Source organism: Hipposideros armiger, unplaced genomic scaffold, assembly GCF_001890085.2.
Source record: "Hipposideros armiger isolate ML-2016 unplaced genomic scaffold, ASM189008v1 scaffold_329, whole genome shotgun sequence".
Classification (NCBI taxonomy): Eukaryota; Metazoa; Chordata; class Mammalia; order Chiroptera; family Hipposideridae; genus Hipposideros; species Hipposideros armiger.
The window spans coordinates 1,329,690-1,353,199 of record NW_017731679.1 but is presented as its reverse complement, the minus strand read 5'-3'; the positions used below and the strand labels follow the sequence as shown (position 1 = coordinate 1,353,199).

Genomic DNA, 23,510 nt, shown 5'->3' with positions numbered 1-23,510 from the left:
CTCGCCCGGGAAGAGCACAATGATGGTGCCAACTTGGGCCAGTGAAGCAATGTCCTCCACAACTAGACTGAAGAACAAAAGGACAGCAACTTGGCCTGTTCCCCTTCCCCGATTCCCCAGTACTGTTCCCTTCCCCCAATTCCCCAATAAAATCTTTAAAAAAAAATAAATAACACTTTACTCATGTTACATCTCACTCAAAATTCTCTCGTATTTCCCTACTGTTTTACCCTGTCATTTGGCTTAACTGTGGAGTGACCCGGTGTAATTAGTGTTCTCCACAGTAGTACGGATGGCTCTTCACTTGCAAGCTGATCTCATCCCCCGCCTCTGCACATATGCTCATAGAGCTCCGCTTCCTGGCATCCCCTTTCCCACTCATTGTAGTTGAATGGTGGCCGCACCACCTTTTGGAGCCCATCTGAATGAAGGCTTTCCTTCCGCTGCTGCCTTGCTGGGTTATTCCAAGTCAGGTTGGGTTCCTCCTTATTTGAAGTATGTTCTTTTTATCCATGAGAAATCACAGAAGTGATTGGGATTGAAGGCATCCACATATAATTTAGACCTAAGCACTACCCTCTGCCCGCCATGAGAGAGCCGAGACCAGTCATACAGTTTAGCTAAGACCAAGCAGTGAAAGATAGAGCTGTGACTCAAATTTTTGTCTCCTGATACTTACACCAAAGCCCTTGCTGTGACACCATACTTTTCTTCAGAAAGCTACAGTAGATTGATTAATATATACGTTATATACAGGTATGCAAGTGTTTGTGTTTTCCTTAAGTTCAGGTTTCTGTAAACCATGTAGCATTTAGTGTGCATTTGGTAAACTTCCTAGTTACCCGAACACTGAAACAGCGAATCAAATGCTGTGAAAGGTTTTAGCAGTTTCTCTTGGGGCTTCCTAATAGCAGTAGCCCAGTAGGATTTTGTGCAGTAGATGGATGGTGTGTTGAATAAATGACAAATATTCAGCATTTCTGCAATGAGTAAAGCAAAGTCCCTCAGGCCCTATGAGATCCTAAAGCAGTTGTTCCCAAAATTGGTTGCATCAGAATCACAAGGAGAGTGAGTTACTAATACACATCTGGAGCTCATGTCAGATCTATTAGATAAGTGTTCAGAGGGGAGACACAGGAATCTTTAAAAACAAAACAAAACAAAAAAATGCATCCCAGGCAATTTGTCACAGCTAGGTCTAAGACCTAGCCAAAACTTAGGAACCATCAAAAAATACGCTTTTGAATAGGTAGATTTTCTAAATATTCGATTTTTTTTTTAAAGATTTTTATTGAGGAATTGGGGGATGGGAACAGCGCTGGGGGATTGGGGGAAGGGAAACAGACAAGTTGCTATCCTTTTGTTCTTCAGTCTAGTTGTGGAGGACATTGCTTCACTGGCCCAAGTTGGCGCCATCATTGCTCTCTTCCCAGGTGAGGCAGATCAGTCGCCGGCTTCTGGACGGCCGCTCACTGTGGCTGCTGGCCGCTCACGCTGGCTGCTGGCTACACACGGTAGCCCATGGCAACCCACTGCAGCAGTGGCTGCAGCCTACGCTGCTGCCGGCAACTCATGGCAGCCCAACTCCAGGTTGAGCTGTTGTTCAGCATCTTAGCTGTAGAGGGCAGTGTCACTGGCCCTCATGTGTGGGATCTGAACCGGGGTCCTCTGGCGTCCCAAGCCAGCTCTTAACCAATGCGCCATTCTGCTGGCCCTAAATATCCGATATTTTTGCATGCAAAGTTCAGCTTTTACCTTTATAATCCTCTTGTGGATAATTCTTGTAGCCGGAATATTAACCTTGCTTTTCCTTGAACATGCTGAATAATTGTTTCGCATTTGGAGTAAAAAGTAGTTAATAGAGTCTTCACTTTCTAAAAAGTGCGACTTAGAAATTAAAACAACTTAATAATAATTTCGCCTAATTTAGAAAGGTATTTATTTTAAGTAGTAGCATTCATTTGTTAAAGTCTCAGGGTGGTTCTTCTCTTCTAAGGATCACTTTTTTCCGTGGTGGGGGGGATGTACCAGCAGCTTACCTTGCTGGTGACGTCACACTATCTCTGAACTGCATGGGAAGCAGTCAAGATGGGTAAAGCCTGCCCACTTTGTCTCTAATATTGAGTTGGTAAATAAAATGTGAGTATTGCAATGTTTTTAACTTCTGATATTAGGAAGGATAGTGAAAGGCAGCACATATACAATTCAGACAGCAGTGCTGTGGGGGCATCTCATGTGCTGGGGTGGGGGTGGGGGCGCAGATTCTCATCAGAGCCCTCTGGTCCCCGTAGGAACCCTGGGTCTTGTAGACTATTCAGGGCATCAGTGATTATGATTACTGTGTTCAGTCTTCATGTTATTTCTCTATCCATTTTGGTTTTAGAGGGTGTTAAATACAGTATTGATGACATCTAAAAATACTCCTGCTGATGTTGAATAATATTGTATGTCAACTATAATTATATATACATATATTCACAGGACATGGAGTAGAGAGGGAATGGAGTCAATGGAATTGTAGTAGATAAGCATGGTATCGGGGGAGGGGGTGTTTCTTTTGAGGGGTGAAAAGGATAACTATTGCATTGTTCTGTACACCTGAAACTAATAATAAAAAATAAAATACTCCAGAAACATTTATGGCTTAAAGCCACTACTTTTGACCTTTTGCCTAGTTCAATAGTATCATTCTTAAATTCATGATCAGCAGAGTAAAATCATTCTCAAAAATGCTTACAGACTTTTTTTGTTTTTTTCCCCCCATCAAGTGCTATGAATAGATTATTACACCTGCAGTGAAAGGGATGCTTTGACTCGCAGGCATCTCGCCCAGCTCCTCCGTCTTCTACAACAGGCCTGGAAATTTAATTATTCCTGCACATGGGTGTATTTTATCTGGAAAGTAGGAGCTATTATTTCAAGAAATCGAACTTTATTGATAGGTACTATCTCTAGGAATCCATCTCATCCGTACCCCCTAAAAGTAAAAATCATGTCTGCAAGTATTACCAGCGTAGGAAAAGTGCCTAAATTTAGTTCTGATTAAATATATCGTTTTTTTAATCATTCAGACATAGACCATGCTCAATTTTACCTTTGCTTAAAAATTAATTGATACTCTTGAGTATTGTGCTGAATGAAATAAATCAGATGGAAAAGGATAGAAACTGTATGATTTCACTCAAATGTGGAATATAAAGCAAAAAGTAACAAACAAAACAAAAAACTGAGATTTAGACAGCAGAATGGTGGTTACCAGAGGGGAAAGAGGGTGGGGGAGGACGAAGAGGTTAAAGGGGGTCAAATATATGTGACAGAAGGAAACTAGACTTCAGGTGGTGAACACGCAGTGGAGGACACAGATGTTGAATTATAATGTATACCTGAAAATTATGTAATATTAACCAGTGTTACCCCAATACATTTAATAAAAAAATTGATTGATATACATTAATATGAAATTTCTTACATTAAAATTATTAAACCACTAAGCACATAAGGAAAATTCTGTTAAAAGAAAGTTGGAATATTAACTATAAATAGTAATATCTATTCTTTAAAGTGTTTGGTTTATTAGAGTAATTAAGTAAAGCTAATAAACCTTTATTCCAAGCTACTGTATTGCTTTTAATTTCTTTTGTTGTTGTTAAATGTATATTTTTTCCTAACTAGCGTATCCTTTTCTCAATTAGTAAATGTTTGTAGACTTTTTTTTTCTGTTTAGCATGGACTTTATAGGAGGAATATAGAACCACATTTCTGAAATTTTACCGTCCCTGACATTGCTGAAGTGGTTTAACTCGTCCTAAGATCTTGGTCTTTTAACTACTTAAGTTTCCATGTATGTCTGTTAAATGAATGAATTCATTCATTGCTGAGAATATTTCTTCTTTTTTTTAACAGTTTCCACGGTCTGCCAAATTGCCTGTTAAGAAAAGGTGCAACTATTTTTTAATGAACTTACACTTATCATACAGAATGATTTAGTGAGTGATGAAATGTAGCACCCTATCCTGGAGAGAGAACAATTTTAACTGTTTCCCTCTACCACTGTTGAAATTCAGCAGCCACAGTAAAGTGTGTGCTGGGAAACACTTTTCTAGCTCAGCCTTCTTTTTGGTACAGGATCGTTGGCGGGTAGGGTTGCATTTTATTTATCATTGTAAGTTGTTCTCTCATAAAATTGAATCCCAACCATGGGGATCTATTCTGTGGGTGCTGCATACATGGACTCCCCACTATAGAGAAGGAAGTGGAGCCTGGGCTATGAGCTTGCCCCCCCTGGTTGGTGTTCTGCTCAACATCTGCAGCACCATTCTGGGGTGTTGGAGGTAAGTGGGTTTTATGGTAGCAGTAATGTCAAAAGTTCATGCTTTTGTAGGGAAGTGTGAAAGCCAGTGTTAAGGAAACCACGTGACTTAGCGGGAGCAGAAACAAGGGTTGGGGAGTAATGCCGAAACGAGCCTGAGAGTAGTCAGGGATCATATGTGGTAGGTGTGCCATGCCAAGGAGTCGTGGTTTATGGTGCAGGTGAGGGAGAGCCACCAAAGAGTTCTGAGCAGAGCAGTGACGGAACTGGGCTTGAGTAGTTATTAGGAGGAGGAGGTGTATTTTGTACTTGAATTCCACATCTCTCTGGGCACTTCAAGCCACCCTGGTTTTCCTTTGGCTTGTTTAGTTAATGTTATTTTCTGTGAAGGTACAAAGGTGTAGATGCTTGTAGAAGTGTGGGCTTCACGCATTTAGAAAGCATTTCCTGTAAAGTACCCCTCGTTTCAAAATGTGCATGTAGGTTATTACTTACCTTTTTCTTCGACTGGATTTGGAGAATTGGGAAGTAATAGTCTACAGGACAGTCCTCAAATGAACTGATGTTAGCCTAAATTGGTCATGTAACTACTTCGCTGGTCAGAGGTCTGTTTGTGGAGGGACACAAAAGTTCAAAAAGTATGTACAAGGAGTGGAGGCAAAAATGGAAAGCAAGCAATTTCTTTGCCTTTTTAAAAATAATGGACTGAGTGCATGTTTTTCTCACTTCATTTTTACCCCATGGTCTAGAGCTTTCTAGAGCCACGTGCCAACTTTTAACAGTATATTGCTACATCTGATTATTAGAAACTATCCAATGTATTTAAATAAAATTCTTATATCTATTTGGAGCCCAGTTTACACACTTCTTAATTGAAATGAGGAATAACAGATACTGTTGAGTAATGTGCTATTTGTATAATGCCCATCATGTGTTTTGTACACTGCTCCATCTCCAGCTTTGATTTTTTTGTTTGTTTGTAAATACAAAAAGCCCCAGAGGTTGTTACTCATCCAGGGTGGTCGAGAGAGTATAGGTGGATGGCGTCGCAGGGTCCAGGACGTGATTGTCCCCGGTTCAGACCTGTTATGTTACTGCTGCCCCTTCTAAGTTCCCACAAAAGTGGGAATTAGACATACAGATGGAAATTCCCGGAGAGCGGTAACTGGGCATTCTCTGAACAGCTTTTCTGTATATATTTTCCCACAGTTGTTGGAGTGGAGGTTGAGCCTGCACCAGAGGGAAGGGTCAGGAAGGGGGTCCCTGGTGGCAGTGTCCTAGCTTGTTCCTGCCCATCCCTGCTTGTGACATGGAGAGTGGTGTTGGGAGAGGGTCTCAGTAGTTGACTGAACCCATCTTTTTTTAGGAGGGAGTTTATAGATCATTTTATGACCTAAGAATGCCTCCGCCTTTCCTGCCGGTTTCATAAAAGGGCATTTTATGAGGTATTTCTGCAGGGCACTGTTAACACTTGTCTGCTTGACTTCTCTACTGCTCTTTAAGGGTAGGGTAGGGCTTGTTGTCTTTTGTGTATGACTCAGGACAAGCAGTACTAGGTCAGTTCGGTGGCTTCAGTCTATTCTAACAAGCTGGCTTGAAAGGTTACGTAAAACAGGTGTGCTGATTTCTGAAGAAGGGTCCCTTAATCCCTTGCTGTCTCTGCTTTTTGTAGATTTTCATAGGACTTTTTAAATCCTTTTGCTTATCTAAATTCATGCAAAAACAATAGTCTCATAGGCACATCCTCTCTTTGATCAGTGAAGTGAAGCTCAAGTTAAGGGACTTGTTCAAAAACGATACTGCTAACAGTATTACTGAGACCAGAAATAGAATATCACATTGACTGATGCCTGTAGCTTTTATCGGTTTTTTATTTCTGTCTTCACATTATCTATATTCAAGTGTTCTGTTTAGAGCCAGGTTGTAGATACCACTATAAACAAACAAGACATTCTCTTGGGGACCTTAATTTGGGGCTTTTAATGTCTTGAGACTTTCTGAATCAGACCTATAAAGTGTGGGGGAGTGAGTGGAGCTGTGCTTTGTGGTGAGAAAACTCGGCCGTCTTTCAGGCTGAGCACCTGAGACAGCCAGGCCTCTGGTTTGAGAAGAAAACTGGTATCTGGAGATGATAGCAGATAGGTGAGTTAACATCGATTTAAGTATTTCAATGATAATGAGACAGTAAAAGAATTATTAGAGTAACTTTCTGAATCTCTGTTTTATAGAAGATTACCCATTCTTTAAGAATGTTTTTCTGGAAGCTTCTTGTGATTCATAGATGCTTGTTTAAAAATTACAGAAAAGCGTGTTTTGTCTCTATAAATTTGTGTGGACTCTTTCGAAAAGCACGTATGGCCCATTTTCTCTTACTCCCACCTCTGCCAGACTTCCTGTGATTGCCTTTAGCATCAGTCCTCATCCACAAGTACCATATCAGAATTACCTGTGGAGTTTTTACGTTGGAAAGTTTGACCTATTATTTACAGGTAAGCAAGAGAGAGGGCTGTGCGTGGTTTGAACACAGTACAGGAAACCTGTTACTTGTTTGCCTCCCTGCCCCGCTTATTTAAAGAGCTCCTTTGAATGTTGCATCAGGAACTGGAGTTGCAGGTCCTGGGTGTGTGTTCTGCCCTTGTTCTCACGGTCTAGTTTTCTCATGTATAAACTGGTGGAGATGGTGCCAGGCTACACACGGTCATTATGAAACATTTTGCTTGACATCTGGAGTTAGGAAATACTTGTGCTGACCTGTTCGTTTCAGAGAGAGAAGATTAAGAATATTCAGTTGTTTTTCAGTCTTCCTTTTCTATATTAAAGTTGTATTTTAGAAACCTAGCTGGGGAGGAATTAAAAAGCCACTTTCACAATGAAGAAAGGAGTCACAATATTTAGTTCTTTGGTTTAATTTTGTTGGCTATTTTAAAAATGAGTTATCCTATGATGTAGAGAAGTGGATTTTGAAAAAAAAAGTCAATAGATCATGCTAATGTGATCTGTTTTGTGGTCATTAGTGTGAGGTTACCTTCCCGCACAGGAATAAGAAGTGTAATCCTTCCTGCACAGGTCCTGGGGCTGCTAATGAGTCTCGACGTGACCTTCAGGTGAGCAGCAGGAAGGGCAAGGAACAGCAGGGCACTCGCCTGCTCCTAGAAACATAATTCAGAAAAAGCTTTCGTTTCCACAAATTCTGTTCAACGACTAGAAATTCACCGGTTCCTGCTTGCTTTACAAATGACCGTGTTCATACGCCTAGAAAGCTCTGACCTCACGGAAGCAAGCACACCAGCCTTTTGCAGAGGCGGCCAAGCTGATGGGCTCCTTAAACCCAGCTGAGGCACACCCAGCCAGCCTGATGTTTGGAAATACCTTGGGATGGGTTTTATGGGCTTTGTTTTACTTTTCTATTGTATTTGTTAGTGATTTATATTCACGTATACTTCACTTGGAAGATACCTGGGAAATTGTCTTATTTGGAAACTGGGAAACCAACAGTGACAGAAGGCAGGAGGAGAGCTTGACGTCTGTAATTTTTATGAGCTCTCCAGGGAACCCAAATGCACCCCAGTTTTAGGATTTACCTATTTAAAATCCATCTACATAAGGGACTGCAACAACTTTAATGTTTATCAGAATCATTGGGGTAGGGTTGTTGATAAAATACAGATTTCTGGACCTCAATCAAGACTACTGTATCTGATTATCTGCAGAGTGAAGCCAAGGAAATTGCATTTTAATAGCCACCACAGGTGCTTCTTAACAGGTGGTGGTCTGACCTGAGAACCGATGTTTAGTGGACCTTAATGATTTGCACTTAAACAAGTCTATGGTGCTCGTTTCAAAACAAATCTATATGTAAATAAGATTTTCATTTGTGGGGTCTAGAATGTATCTAGAATGTTTATGACTGACATGTATTTTTAATAAATATAATACTGGATTTACCTAAAAAAATAATACATTTATATTCTCTCTCTCGCTCACTCTCTGTCGCTGTCTCTCACACACATACAATTTGCTCATTTGCAGAGCATTTGAATGTCATTAAATACTTTTAGCGTTGCAAGTACATAAACATCATTTAATATTCAATTCCGAGAATGGGGAATTTGCAGTATAGTTCTTCTGGGGCCCATTTATATAAAATGGGTATTTTGTAGTATAGAGATTGGGAATTGAATAATATTATGCAGGATGGTCATGAATCCTTAGATTATGGAAGTTGCTTTTACAAAGCAATTAAAATTTGACTCATATCTACAGGCTCCTAACCACACTCCTGTCCCACCCCTCCCCAGTATCTGTATATTTTTGAACTTTCTAATCAGGGTTTGAATAAATGGAAATTTGCTCTATTATCATAAGAACCCCTCCACATAGCATGTTATAAATATTTGAAGGAAAAAAATACTGTATGTCAACCTAATTTATAAAACTTTTGACATATAAACTGAATTTTGTCCCAAAGCTATGTGAAAGCAGTGTATAGTATTGCCAAATGACTTAGAATATTTCTGTTCTGCTCAGATTTGCAAAAATGGGTTAATAAGTAATCATCACCAACTTGCAAGATTTCCCTTAGTTCTTCTTCATTAACCAGTGTCTTGGGGGAATTGTGAAATATGCATTGTCTGCAAACTACTCTGGCGCACAAAGTCAAATGAACTGTGAAGGTGAGGGCTAAAAACACCCCTCTCACCTTTGTACTTTGTTCTCTGAGTATTAAAGAACATTGATCTACCCAGTGGCAAAGGGGATACTATTTGGCGGTTTAATTACAGCCAGTGAACGTTATTGATGCTATCAATCAGCAGACCTAGGGAAAGGGCTAGGAGCCCGGCCAGTAGGTGCTCCCGCCAGTGTAATTAAATACACAGGAATGGATTCAAAAGTAAAGTGAGGTGCTGCCACGCATCTGAAGCAGGAGAACATTTTGTCTTGCATCAGAGGTAAAGGTGGTTGTCCCCTCCTTACTACTCCTCTTTAAATTTCTGGAGGAGTTCTATGAATGGCAGTGAATGATAGGGTCTCTTCATTGTGTCCAGTTGCATTTGTTGGTGTTTTCCTTAAAAACCCTCTCTCTCGTACAACTTTCACAACTGTCATACAAAAGGCTTTAGAAACACAGTAATTACTTTCTGTTAAAGCTGTTTGGGGGTGATATATAGCTCAGGTGTCTAATAGATATTTGGAGAATGAGGGATTGTCTTTGAATGAGACTGTTAGTCCTGCAAATCAGTTCATTTAAAAAAGCTTTCCCTGTGATTATTCTCTAAGGTCTAATCATGTTGAGAGAAAAATATCTTGGTAGGTTTGAAGTTATAAAACATGTAGTAATGTTTTAGGGGTTATCCTTTTTCAATTGTCTAGTGAATAAATTTTCTTACATTTGTATAACTTAGGTCAGGTCCACAAAATATGTGTAGGTAAAACTTTCTTTGGCTCTGGGAATGGCTTATAATAATATTTTTATTATCCATTTTTCTTTTTATCATGCTTACACGTATATATGTGTTATATACTGGGGGTGCCAAAAAATGTATACAAGTGGACACTTTGGTCAACGTTCAAGCAGTAGTTTGCTGTAATGAGAAGTGTCTGGATGCTGATGGTAACCACTTTGAGCATCTCTTGTAATTGCAGAAGTCAAATGTGATTTGTATTTATCTTTTGTTGTCGGTAGATATTGAGTGTTGCAGTTTTAATACAGTTTTCCTTTCTTAAAAAGTGTGTATGTTTTTTTGACACCCCTTGTATATATGTATGTATGTATCTCACACACAAATTTCTCTGTAGGCCCATTTGAGAGATAAGACATGTCATAGGCAATCCAGAATATTTCCTGTTACGTCCCTTTTTAAAAACATGATATGTAGTTTGTACTGATTGAGGATTACCAAAGACAGGCTACCCTTGATTGAGAGTTGGTTTCCTAACTTTTTTGTGCTTGTGTGTGTGTACACATACCTCTCTCTCTCTCTCTCTCGATGTCTGACAGTTATGTCAAATCAGGCCTGAAAACACTAAAACCTTGGCTATTGTGGTTTACTTGTAATACAGGCATACCTTGCAGATACTATGGGTTTGGTTTCAGACCACCATAAGAAAATTAATAGTAATCTTTTTTGCTGGTAGAGGATCTTGCTTTAAATTTGTAAAAAATGCAACATATGTGAAGCATAATAAAGCAAAATGCAACAAAATGATGTATGGCTGTATAAGTATGGGTTGCAGACTATTTTATATTTACAGCAGTGTTTAAAGGGGGATTGTGGAAATAAAATATCCTCTGTTTAAAGAAGAGAAATTGTTAGGAATTTTCCTTTGGAAGTTTGATGAATAATTTTTTGAAGTACGTTAAAGGTTTATTAAAACTGATTATTTCATCTTTAAGAATCGCATCCCAGCAGGGTATGGAACCATAATAAGACCAATGGTCAGTCTTTTAAGTTTGTAGGGAAGGTCATGTGCTCTAAAAGTTAATAATGTCCATCATACATGTGTTTTTTTCCTCTCCTTTTCCCACCCCTTTCAAAAGGGCGAAGATACCAGACATAATACTAAATAACATTTAATTGTAAATTGTTTTCTAAAACTATACAATCATGGCTATACAATCTTGGATAGGGCTTCCTGTGCATAATTACCGGTAAATAAGTCCTTAATTCTGCAAGTATTTTGAGTGCCTAGTATATACCAGTCAGCTTTGCTAAATGTTGGAGCAGTGCTAAAATATAACAAGATGTGGACTTGTCCTTGATATCATTGTGTAGTAAGGGTGACAGCACTTATTTATATGAGCATTATTTGGATGTATGATAAGTGAATGATGAGTGCAGTGGAAATGGAGATGTCACTGGCTGTCAAGAGGCCTCTGCAGTGGTGTCAAAGGTGATAGGGCTTTACAAAATGGGGTTCACCAGGCGGAGAAAGAAGAAAGGTATTAACACATGAAGAAATGTTTCATTCAGAGGCACAGAGATGCCTTTATGTGACATGTACTTTTTGGAAGAAACTTACATCTGAAAACTATAAAGTGTACTTATTTTATCAAGTAATAACCTTCTACAGAAACGATTGGTAGGAAAATTTGATTAAACCTAGCTCCGTATTTTATATGTATCCATTTTTAGTGAAGACGTAACTTATAAGAACTGTGAGGATGAATTTTTCATTTGTTAATGGACACATCTGCCATGTTCTGCAAAGATCCATGGTGGCCTATGAGACTCATTTAAGGTATTTACAACTGGTACCAAGAGGAAATTTTTCTATGGAGTATTTAGTGTCCACACAGAGATAGGATCATTATATTTTCCTTATTGTATGTGTTAAGTAGGTCAGAGAAGACTTGGGTAGCTGAACGAACGTTGTACCGAAGCTGTTTTCCATCCTTTTATAGAACAAAAGGAAACTTACTGTCGATGGTATTTAAATTAGCTTCTTTGTTGCCACACTGATTTTCACTATTTTCCTCATCTTGGTATTTGATGGGAAAGTGATCTCCCATCATGTTGTATACGTATATGACATACGCATTTCTGTATACTGTCACTCTCCTCATAAAGATTCACTGTGACGTTTAAGGGCTCTAGAATCTGCCCCGGCTCACTATTCCAGTGTTATCATTGTTCTACAGACATTTTTATCTTGGCTCAGCTGGGCTCTTCATCCTTGAATACACAAATCTAATTCTTATCTCATGCCTTGGTCATTCTCTTCTGCCTGCACAGCTCTATACCACTATCATTTACCAAGTTTGAGTTGGCAATAAATAAAAGCATTTATTTTTTACTGCACGTTACCTTTCCTGTTTGTGGTCTGCTTTCTGAGAACAGACATATTTGTCTTCCTAGCACCTTGCAGAACACTTAGCCTTTATTTATAAATTCTGAGCGAGGAAGTTTCTATAGATTGCTTACAAGAAAGAGTGGAAACCTGCTCTACATACTCAAAGAAGGAAAAATTCACAATTTAAGTGAAATTACACCGAAATTCGCTTGTTGAGAGCCTTTTTCTTCTTCCACGCATTACCAGCCAGCACCAATTGGCTTTTATTTTTAAATAGCTCCAGTTTACTTACACCAGGCAGTGTGTGGTCCTTCCTTAGGCTGAACTTTCTAACTCAGCATTTTAATCTGTCAGCAGCACCTTAGATATAGTAGATGCTCAAATATTGCATAAATTAAATTGTAAGTTTTACTTTTGGAGGTAAAATTGTGATAGTGTGGCATTTGTTGGAGATTGCATCTGATGAAGTTTCAGAACCTTGAAAGAACCCTTAAGAAGCCATCACTGGAGAATGGCTTTTGAAGAAGTGGATAAGTACGTCTATTTTCCTGTAATCCAATTTAACTTGTATTGTTTCCAGTGAAGCATAAAAAGCCAGATTGTTTGGTTAAGTGTCACACCTTGTAATCATCTTGCCCAAGAGATATTTCAGAAATAGCCCTGCAGAAGGCCATGGAAAATATTCACTGAGCAGATATAGGAGTGCCTACTTGGTGTGTGTGGGGGGTGGTAGGGGTTGGCGGTGGGGGGGTGGGGGTCAACATCCGCATAGGAATTAATTTCAGCCCTCTAGGAGCTGAAAGACTAATAATAATAATGTAAAAGCTTTGTGAGTGAATGGCAGGACCGTTACCCTGGGAGGAGGCATTATTAGGCAGTCTGCAGTGCTGAAGCCGCCCCAACCATACCTGAGTATCGAGTACCAAGTACTGAGACTTCCCTCCTGTAGGTCTCTCTAATGTCCTCATAGTGCACCGGCGGTGCCATTTGGGGGCCCCAAAAAATGTATACAACTGGACACTTTGGTCAGCGTTGCTCAAGCAGCAGTTTGCCATATTCAGAAGTGCCTGGACGCTGATGGTAACCACTCGGAGCACCTCTTATAATAGTAGAAGTCAAACGTGACTTGTATTCATCCTTTGTTATCTATATATATTGAGTATTACAATTTTAATACAGTTTTTTCCTTTGTAAAATCTATACTTTTTTTTGGCATCCTCTTTATTTAATGAAAGTGTCTAAAATGAAAACTTCACAATACTACTTACTAATGTAGCCTTCTTAGTATTTTTTCATACTGTACAATCACCTTGTCATCAGGCTGGTTGCATGGTGACTGGTCGCCCATTCCACATCAGAAGCTTACATGTCACCCTAATCTAAAGTGAGGTGCTCTATTCCATGAAGTCCACCTATTATTTCTACCACTGTCTCCCCAAAATGTATTCTCTGTTTCGCATCCTACATCTCACTTTAGGCTCTAGCAGATCTCTGTGAGAGAGAATGCAGATGGGGGAGGATTTAATACGTGGTAGTTTGATTGGAGAAATAAAATTAAGTTGGCCTTTTGTATCAGCACATTTAAAGATTTTGGGTGTTGACTCTGTGTTGACAGTAAGGCAGCCTTTCCCTCATGCTTCAGGCTTTCCAACACACTCATTGGCCATTATCTTACAAAATACTTGTAATACTTTGTCATATTGTAATTACAAATTGTAATGATTCATATAAGAATTAATTTTGATAACTGCCATGGATTTGGAAAAAGCCTTATTTATTTAATCTTGGAACTCTTTTTCTGTTAAAATACAACACATCTTCCTTGTGCCAAGCCTCCCTGCTTGTGTTTTCTTACCTGATCTCAGTATAATAGTTATATTTGACTTTTTTCTTCATAAATTGGAGGCACTGGTAATAATACTCAAATCATGCACTTCTGAGGATCAGTTGAAGTAATAATACCTGTAATATCCAGAATAATGCCTGGCATATGGGAAGCACTTAATAAATGTTAGGGACTGCCATTATCTGTATTGTTGTGGTTTTATATACATGAAATCATTATACTATGATTAAAACATTACTGTGGTTCTCCAGCTCTGTGCTAATAGTTTTGCTATTCCATTTAACTCTTGTAAGGTTGTTGTGAGGTAAGGACTATGAAACATGAAATTACAAATAAAGAAATAGAGGTTTCAAAGGACCTAAGGAAATGATTCCCAAGTTATATAACTAGTAAGCCACAGAGCCAAGACCCGGACCTAGCTCTGCGTGACTCCCTGCCCTAAGTTCTCACTCCTTTACTGAGGAGGACTCTACTACAAGTACTAGTTTCTGGCCGTTAGTTCAGAGTATGCTCTGTTGTGGCCAGAGCTTCACTAGTAATAACAGATTCTCCTCTGCCTCCTATTTATTTACTTAATATTTCTAAAGATTATGTGGACAAATAAATACAGGAGCATTTCTCATTTTTAATGTTAAAAGTAAGGAAGTCTGCGTTCGTAACCGTTGCTGATACTTCCTAAAGCCGAGAAGGTAGAGATGGACTCTTTGCTGGTTACAACTGAACCTCCCGTCTAATTTTTGTGTATGTGCCACTTTAGTGCAATCACTTTCTAAAATTTTAATGGGCTAAGTGAAGGCATAGGATTGGAAATGGAATATGGGACATTTTGATTGACAGGTTCCTTCTTAGATCTTGGAATGACTGGCCCACTACCACTGCAGTAGATTTGATTTACCTACCCTCCCCCTGCTTCAGAGGCCATATCCTTACCATTGCTCTGCTTGTGTTTTTTTAAGTTCTTTCCATGCAGAGGGCTTTAGGAATTTGGAAGACATGCGTGTCCTTTCTGAGTTGCGTTTCAAGAATGTCCCTACCATGGATTGACTCCCTGCTTTCTTGATCAGCCTGAGAGCCCTTGATGAACCAGCTGTCCTGTAGACAAGCAGAAACAGCAACAAAAGGGCAGATAGGATCTGCCAACTACAGCACTTTAATAAAAAATAAAGATGTCAGAACAGCCTATTTGGACCCTCATTTAATTGATACACATGGATGAAACTGTTTTGGGTAGCATTTAATAAATTCCCGCTTGGTGTAAGTTTTTCAAAGGCCGAATTGAAGATGTGTGAAAAAGGGAAATCTAATTTGCCTAGTCTCCAGTTTATGATTAGTTGGCATAGTTACAACTCTTACAACCAGAATACTTGTGTTGTTTTGTGACTATTCAGTAGTTTGGGTATTGCTTTTAACATCGTTTATGATCATTGATGACATTACTTATTCTTAGCCTCATCTTTAAATTGGATATAAGACTCGAGTGCTTTGAAGTGTATTTCATGATGCACTAAAACTTGAACATGCTATGAAGCTGGGAAGTCTATCTAGTATAAAACCACCAGTTGCTTTTTTCCCTTTCTATTAAATGGTATGCAATAAAAACTAAGTGGGCATCTTTGATACCTAAGAGATTCTGAGTATTCTAGGTACATTTTAATTTAATTGGTATAGAGCACTAGTCTCAGGATTGTTAGTTTTATTTTTTTCTCTTCAACTCCCTTCACCTACCCCTCTTAGATTTTTCTTACACATCTCCTAAGTAATTCTCAGGCAAGAAGAAATACAGTCAACTGTCCTAAGGGAATGACTCATTTTGATGTATTTCAGGTTTTCTTACGTGTATGTAGGAAACTGTTTAGCAAAGCTAAGGTTCTTACCTTCTTGCATATCTCTTCTGGTATTTCCTTGTAAATGTCTGATCACCCTCCCAGTAACTGTCATTTTGCTAGAAATTTGCATGATTTAAGATTCTGTTGCAGCCAGTGGTATAAACAAAAAACCCCTTGACAGAGCCAAAGTCCCCGAATCCTCCACCCAACTTTTTGATTGGTGTCTTTGGATATAGACAGGGAAGTGAGACAGAAAGTTTTGGGAAACTATCGAAGGTTGTGTCTGTTTATATAGAAAATGTAGTCAGTGTCCTAAATATAAAGGACTCAGACCTTTGAAATTAATCTTAAAACATTAGGGAGCCCCTGAGGGAATTTAAGCTGAGCATAACATTATCAAATGTATTCCGTGGTACCTCTGAACTACTCGCTTGAATTAACACAGTCTTTATGTAGACTTAAAGAATTCAATAAATCCAGTCTCAATAAAATTTGAGGTTCCATATGTAATTCCCATTGATGTAGTTTTCTAAATGCTGTGCCTTGGAATGCCTATTAAAGGAAACCACCCTGATTTAGAATACCTTCTCTAAGCCTTCCTGTTAGATGAGATTGTTCCTTTTAGCTCTAAAACCTTTGTTAGAGCTAATCTCTAATTTTTGATGGATTTATTTCAGTAGGCTCTGTTCTCTCAGATTTGCTCATTTGCAACCCTTTGTGAAACATGCCTGTCTTTAGGTAAAACCTGATCTCAGACTGTGATAAGTCTATACCTTTATGTGTGTTTGAATCCTGTTCCTGGTAGGGTTTTGCATTTAGAAGTGGATCAAAGTACGCTTCGTTCTTTTGGGTGAATTTTGAGGTCTGTGGCCTGAATTGTGGTTAGAGATCACATCCTTCTCTGTACTTCTGAGCTTTCTGGGAGGATCTGTTGTAGTCACCTGTCTGTAAAGCCTTAATACTGTCACAAGACCTTTGGTATTGCCTACCAGAGTCAGGGCTAACTTTCATTGAGCGATAGTGTCTATTTCAGACAGTCCCATCAAGGCTCCATTTTTTTTATATGAACAGCTATTAACTCTTCAGTGTAAATAGACACAACTATGACCATGTCCACTCCTTTGAGCTGGAGAGATTGAATGGAGCTTTTCAAAAAAGTCTGAAGTGGCAGGTATCTTAATTTTCAGGATATTTGGAGTCCTGGGTCAGTAATTGACAAGTGATAGAAGTTGTTCAGTGGTGATCTTGCCAGTGGGAGATTTTTCAAATGCCCTTAGTTTAATCAAGAGGATTTGCTTTGTTCATTTATAGACCATATCACCGTAATCTCTAGGTAGTAATGCCCACTGTCCCTGATCTTTCCGTTGATGAATCAGAAACTGAGAGCAGTTGTGTTTTGGGGCAGGAGCATTTAAATGGATTTGTATTGAAAGTGATGTACAGGGACTTTAAACTTTATTATGTACATTTAATAAAGTACTAGTGCTTATCCATAAGATATTTCTGTTCCTTTTAATTCTTTGTGTTTTGACTAACTTGTGTTTTGATAGTTCATTCTTCATATGTGTTACTTGTCCTTGAGTTTTTAATGTATAATTAGTTTTAGTTGCTGATGAAGAAATGAGTTTTTAATTATAAGAAATATGCTGTGTTTCAAACTATCCCACTTTTGAGATCTAATTACTTTGATAAATCTATTTTTATCTCTATTTTGTCCAGTCTGATCTCATTTGTGAAGAACAATTTGAGAAGCCATTGCCTAGAGCATTTATTTGCCTAGTACTTCTAACTGCCTTCCTTCCTTTCCCCTCAAGTAATCTCAGTATTGCTTGTCTGTGTTTATTATATCACTTGTAAGGTTGTGAGAAATTCCAGCGTAAACCTGACTTTTAAATTGCTATCATTGGAGTAGATTGGTGTTCAGTGTTGTATTCCCTGTATCATCTTTAAATATCTAAATTGCAGACTCTCTGGCTGCCTCTTAAAATTAGATCCTTCACTTAGTAGTTTTGACATTTCATAACCTTGCTTCTCAGGTATTAAATATTCACTTTTTTAAATGGCAGTGAAAATTTAAAATCCAAGCCCATCTATGAATCCAGCAAACGTAGTTTGAAGAACAGCTTACACTTGGTGAAGAAAGAGGCTGTGTTGACCCCCTGGGACATACGCTGCAGGTTCATTGTACTGGAGTGTTTCTAGTACAGAATTTGCCATAAAACAAAATCATCCCTTGGCTCTTCTCCAAGGGATTTTAGTCTTGAAGAACCACAAAGATAGACTTAACACTGTGGGGTTTAAGATAGCCCAAGAGTGGTTCTCCATGTGAGTATTCAAGCAAGGCACCAGTGGAGAATTGCCAGATGCAAAATTTGGTCCGGAAGCTGATTTGAATCTCCAAAGTGTAAGTCCTTATCCCACTGCAAGTCTTCTCCCTACCTTGGTCTGAGTACCTTTTCTGTTTATAATTCTTTGAGGTAGAAGAAGAAGAAGATTTTATATATATATAAATATATAAATATATATATATATATATATTCCACCCCCCCCCTTGGTAGCGAGGATGTTGGTGACAGTGATATCCTTGATAGAGCAGGGGAAAGGGAGCTCTTTTCATCCCAGAAATGACAGAGGTGCAGGGGTGAGACACAGCATTTTGGTCTGGGAGGAGGACAGTTTCCTTTCATCTTTTTATAAAGTGGGCAGGGGTGAAGTGGGGTGGTACATTACTCATTTAATTACAATCTAAGAATTAGAAAGTAATAAAGTGAATTTCAGAATCCTAATAAAGATGTGCTGTTTCTCCAGATAATCCCAGTTAGTGGCCACTCATCCTTTCTTGAGAAAAGTTACTTTAAAAAAATATTAATGGAAACTAAAATAAAGTAACTCCAGTGCCACCCTGTTTCCTGCTGTGCTCAGTTTCACTGTGTGTGTGTCTGTGTATGTGTAGAAAACAGCCAAGATTCATTTAATTTTTCCAAACTCTCAGAACATGTGCACTGATCAGCTAGTTACTATAGCGTGATTTTGTGGCAAAAAAACTGGACAAGTAGACAAGAACACGGGGTTGGAAGATCAGCATCGAATCCAGAATTCAGATTGTATATAACCTTAGGCACGTTATTTTCCTTGTCTGTACTGTTTCCTCAGCAGTAAAATACAGACGGGTGCGCTACCTACCTCACGGGGTTGTTGTGAGGCACGGACATGATACTGTGTTTGAAAATGCTTTGCCAGTGAAGTCTCTTAAGAAGCTCCTAAGTATAAGCTAGATGGAAATCTTACTTGTTCCCACCCTGAGTTTACATGCAGTGTAGTCATCTCTGTCCTGCCTATGTTGATGGGAACCATATCACTGACAGAGTTACTGAAAAATACTGTTTGAGGAGGTTTGTTATTGGTTCTCGGAGCCCTTTTCATGTGGCTGTGTTCTAAAATGGCCCCAGGATTTGCTTTAATCAGGGATGGTAAGACCTGCAGACATAGAAGTGATTGTTAGGGAGGATGAAGTTTACACTCACTGGTCTCTAGGAACAGGAGGCACAACATGCCATGCAGGACCTCGTGGGGGAGCACCAGGGCCGGTCAGGAGGTAGGGGTGGGAGGGAGAGAGGCCCAGAGTCATGGCCCAGAGCCTTTACTGGGGCTCTGTGGGAAGGAAAGGGCGAGGCAGGGCAGGGTGTGCCAAGTAAGCTTAGCACTGGATAGTCTGAATTCTTTTGGAAGGCCCTGCGCTATGGGGATTGCCCCCAGTTCTCTGGTACCTATCCTTGGCCTGATGGAGGCAGGAGCAATATTGGCTTGGGGTGTGGGAGTTGGATAAAGGAGATGGGGTGTGGGCTCAGGATGGACTGGTTTGTACACCAGCAGTGTGCTCACAGGGGAGTCATTTATTATCTCTAGGAATTAGCTCTCTCGGGGAGGGACAGTCCGTCCAGGATCCAGGCCCTGCATGTGAGAGCATCAAGAATATAGACAATAAGAAAGCATAGTCTACACAGGCTGGGAATTAAAGAAGCAATGTGAACCAAAAGACTGGACATTGAATGGAAAATAAAGGCAGATAACATAACTGACCCAAGTATGTTTTCAAAGCTTTTATATAAGCACTAAATATAAACTGGTTTTCCTAAATATATTTTAGGATAACTTTTAAAACACTCCACCCACACTCCTCTGAAATGCACAAAGCAGTAAATGTCACTGCATGAGTATATTATTCTGCAACACAGTTATGGACTCAGGTTACTCTCATGTTTAATAGTCTGGGCCTTTACCTACATTTTCAGATGCATATAGAGGTAAATAATATTTTTGATAGAGCCACCCAGGTTTTCAGATCCTGTGCTGAGCATTTTATGTGCATTAGAGATGATTTTATTTAATTATTCCATAATAACCATATAAAGAAGGTACAGTTATGTGGTAGTAGACTTAAAGAATTTGTCCAAGTTCATAGAGCCCTGAATGAATTGAACCTAAGTTTGAGGCCAGGCACATTGGTTAGAGAGCTGGCACCTTTAACTACTGTTAAGTTATTTCATGGCATGCTTGAGCTCATGGAGGGGCTGCCTGCCCCACTGCCTACTTTGTCAGTCATAGGAAGTTAGCCTCCTAACTTTGAGAATGTACAGATGCTTATTCTGTCGCCCATGGGAAGTGGCTCTTCATAAAAGGAACACTTATGTTCACATGACCTGGAGCAAAGTACCAGCTGACATGCTGAGAGCTCCCTGCCCCTGAAGTAAAGCCCTGGAGTCCATTAGATACCAGGGGAGTCCGAGCGGTAGAGTTTTAGCTTTACCCAGATAATTGAGAATTGTACTTTAGAAAAGAAATGGGCTCTTCATGTATTCACATCATAGAATGCATGTATAATTCATTGGTGTCGTGTTTTTATCAGCTTATAGCAGTTCCAAGACTAGATTCCATTCACATTATTTTGGTGGTCACTTGGAATTTTCCTTCATTTCTTCATTTCCTAGTAAAGAGACTTCTTATTTTCACTTACACTGTAGTTCTTCAAGTTCATTGTTCTTACAGGTGTAGGCATAATGAAAAAAGAGTACTACATGAAGCGTTATCTGTCTTCTCTCCACCACTGTTCCAAATTCCTTTTGTCTGTAGGCCAGGACAGGGCTAATGTGACTCCCAAATGTAGCCTTGAGACAACAGGTGTATTTTCACTTGATGATAAGCAAACTTATTGAATAAAGGATAACAGTATTAAATGTTGATACTATTAGGGAAAAGCAAACTTCCTGAATAAAGGATAAGAGTATTAAATGTTGATACTATTAGGGAAGGAGTGAAAGATAGCAAGACCTTCATAAAGTAGTATAAAACCTGGCTTGCTTTCTCCCCAGCCCCCGCCCCCCTTGGAAAGCACACATGAAAAAAGTCACAGCATAGGGATCTGTGGGCATAATTTAAACCATGGAGAAAATATTTCATATTTCATATCAAAAGCTGTTTAAATGAAAAAGTTAGGTTTTTAAAAAATTATTTTTAAATAAGCAATGAACTAGAAGAAAAGTAGATACTAATAGATAAAATGAGCAGGCCAAAGTTATCATATCATGATACCCCCCCCCCCGCAAGTCAATCCTAGAGTTAGACCCATTTGCCTTTTTTATGTATGATCTGGAAGATGGGGGTATATTGTGAAATTTCTTTCTTTGCAGGTAGTCCCGAAGTGCTTACGGTTAAACCAAAGAGAATGTGGTCAGGAAAGGCACACGGCAGAGATAGATTGTAGTCAAAGAGCCATCTATTACAGTCTGGGCAAGGTCTGTCTCAATGACGTGATGAACTGTCCCTGAAGTGCTTTGGCCCAGTAAGCTGTTGTGGGCCCATAGGGACAGTGGGGTGTGAGGTTGTCTTTACTCAGCAAATACTCGAGCGTCTGTCATGTGCCAAGATGCTGAGGATACCGTGATAAGAGACAGCTGCAGTTCCCTCCCACATGGAGCTTATGTGAAGAATGTTGATTATAAACAAATATACTTGGACAAATATACTTTGTCTTCCATCCTTGTAGAATTTTGGATACTGTATCTAAAAAGATAAGCTTTTTGAAAGGGTACATAAATTGGCAAGTGAAGTCAGTAAAGGGACTTAAGATCTTCTGAGATCAGGGTTATAAAGACTTGAAACAGAGGATGATGGAGTCGGGAGAGAACAGCTCATTCACATATTTAAATTTGTGGGAATTCATGGGAGATAGAAAGTTATTTCAGAATACATCAGAAGGGCATACTTATAACAGGGTAAATTGTTTAGAACTGTGGCACCACCAGCCCCCGAGATGGGAGAGGCTCGAAAACAGGTCACAAAAATATCAGATGCATTTAGAGTCTTTAAGGTTAATCATTTGATTGAGCCTAAATTCCTAGGTTAGGGGGTTGGCCCCATTGAGGACAACCTATTAACTGTGAGTAGCCCTGTGCTGTGTGCCTCACTGGCCTGTTTGGAAACTTACAAGTCTGGGGGTGAATGTTCTCTCCACCCAGGAAAATGGCATTTCCCATTTGTTGAGAATTTCTTCAGCACTGAGTAAAACATAAAACAGTTCACGCTGGGCTTGCTTTAACTTCATTGTTTGTTGTACGCTCCTTATGGAAAAGCTGCTAACCAACTTGAGGCAGTCTTTGAGTTTCTGAAGGGAGGTAAACGAATTAGCATGCATGTTTAATTGTATTTACCTTTTCCAGGTTTCCTATGCTCGCCCAAGTTCAGCTTCTATCAGAGATGCAAATTTGTACGTCAGTGGACTTCCGAAAACAATGACCCAGAAGGAGCTGGAACAGCTTTTTTCACAATATGGACGCATTATTACTTCTCGTATTCTTGTTGACCAGGTCACTGGTGAGTAGGCAGCCGCTCTGGATAACCCTTTACGCCGTCTCACAGGCAGATTGTGGCATATTCTGCCTTCTGATAGATCAATCCTGCCTCTAGAACACATCAAAGGTATACGGGGGCTCGAAAATCCAGTTTTCTGCTGGAATTGTTCATAAAGATGCATGGCTAAAAATAGACTGTGGAGTATAGTGAGTGAGCTTGAGTCATTCCCACCCCGAAGGTGCAGGTTCGAAGCCTGTTTCATGGCTTGTAACAAATTTGCAGATGTTATAGTCTTCGTTTCCAAGCTGCCGCGTGAAAAAAGCCCCTATCCTCCTGATGAAGTCCTAATAAACTATTTTTGTGAGAAGCATAGTTGAATGCAGCAGTGTGCAGCTACTTCTCCAGGGAGGATTACACTACAGCTGCTCTGGTAATTGCTGTTAAGGGTGTTTTCCAGGGCCATGCGGCGTTGTATGGGCATCTGTGAGAGTCTGAAATTTTGAATGTTAAGCATGTATTTTATGCTTAATGTAACTTTTAACCAAACGGAAATGAGAAAACTAATATGTTTTAGCAAAACTTTTGTATGTAATGGAGTGCTTCTGCTGAATTTTTAGTTGAAGAAAAGCTAGCACTATAGATTTGATTATGGATTTTAAAAATAAAGTACAGGTATTTTTTTATCAATTCAACACTTAACTCTTTTAACAACTATTGAAAATAGAGAAATATGGCATGAAGGGGGAAAATCACCTGTAGCGCCATACACTCAAGCAGTCACATTAAAATTTTGCTGGATTTTGAAAAGAAAATCAGTAGGTTTTCTTCTTTTTTGTGTGTTTCTTTCTTCTCTCTCCTTTTTCATTCTCTCTCCTTTTTCATTCTCTCT

The 23,510-nt window shown here is 39.3% G+C and overlaps 1 protein-coding gene across 18 annotated transcripts in view; it reads left to right on the top strand.

The window, feature by feature from the left end:
- The window catches only part of ELAVL2 (ELAV like RNA binding protein 2), a 160,272-nt gene that overhangs the window by 123,470 nt on the left and 13,292 nt on the right, over positions 1-23,510 (top strand). For all 18 annotated transcript variants that reach the window (XM_019660776.1, XM_019660783.1, XM_019660779.1 and 15 more), the window contains one exon: positions 22,489-22,642. In XM_019660776.1, the coding sequence (XP_019516321.1) occupies positions 22,489-22,642 (154 nt within the window). The remainder of the gene's footprint in view (positions 1-22,488; positions 22,643-23,510) is intronic.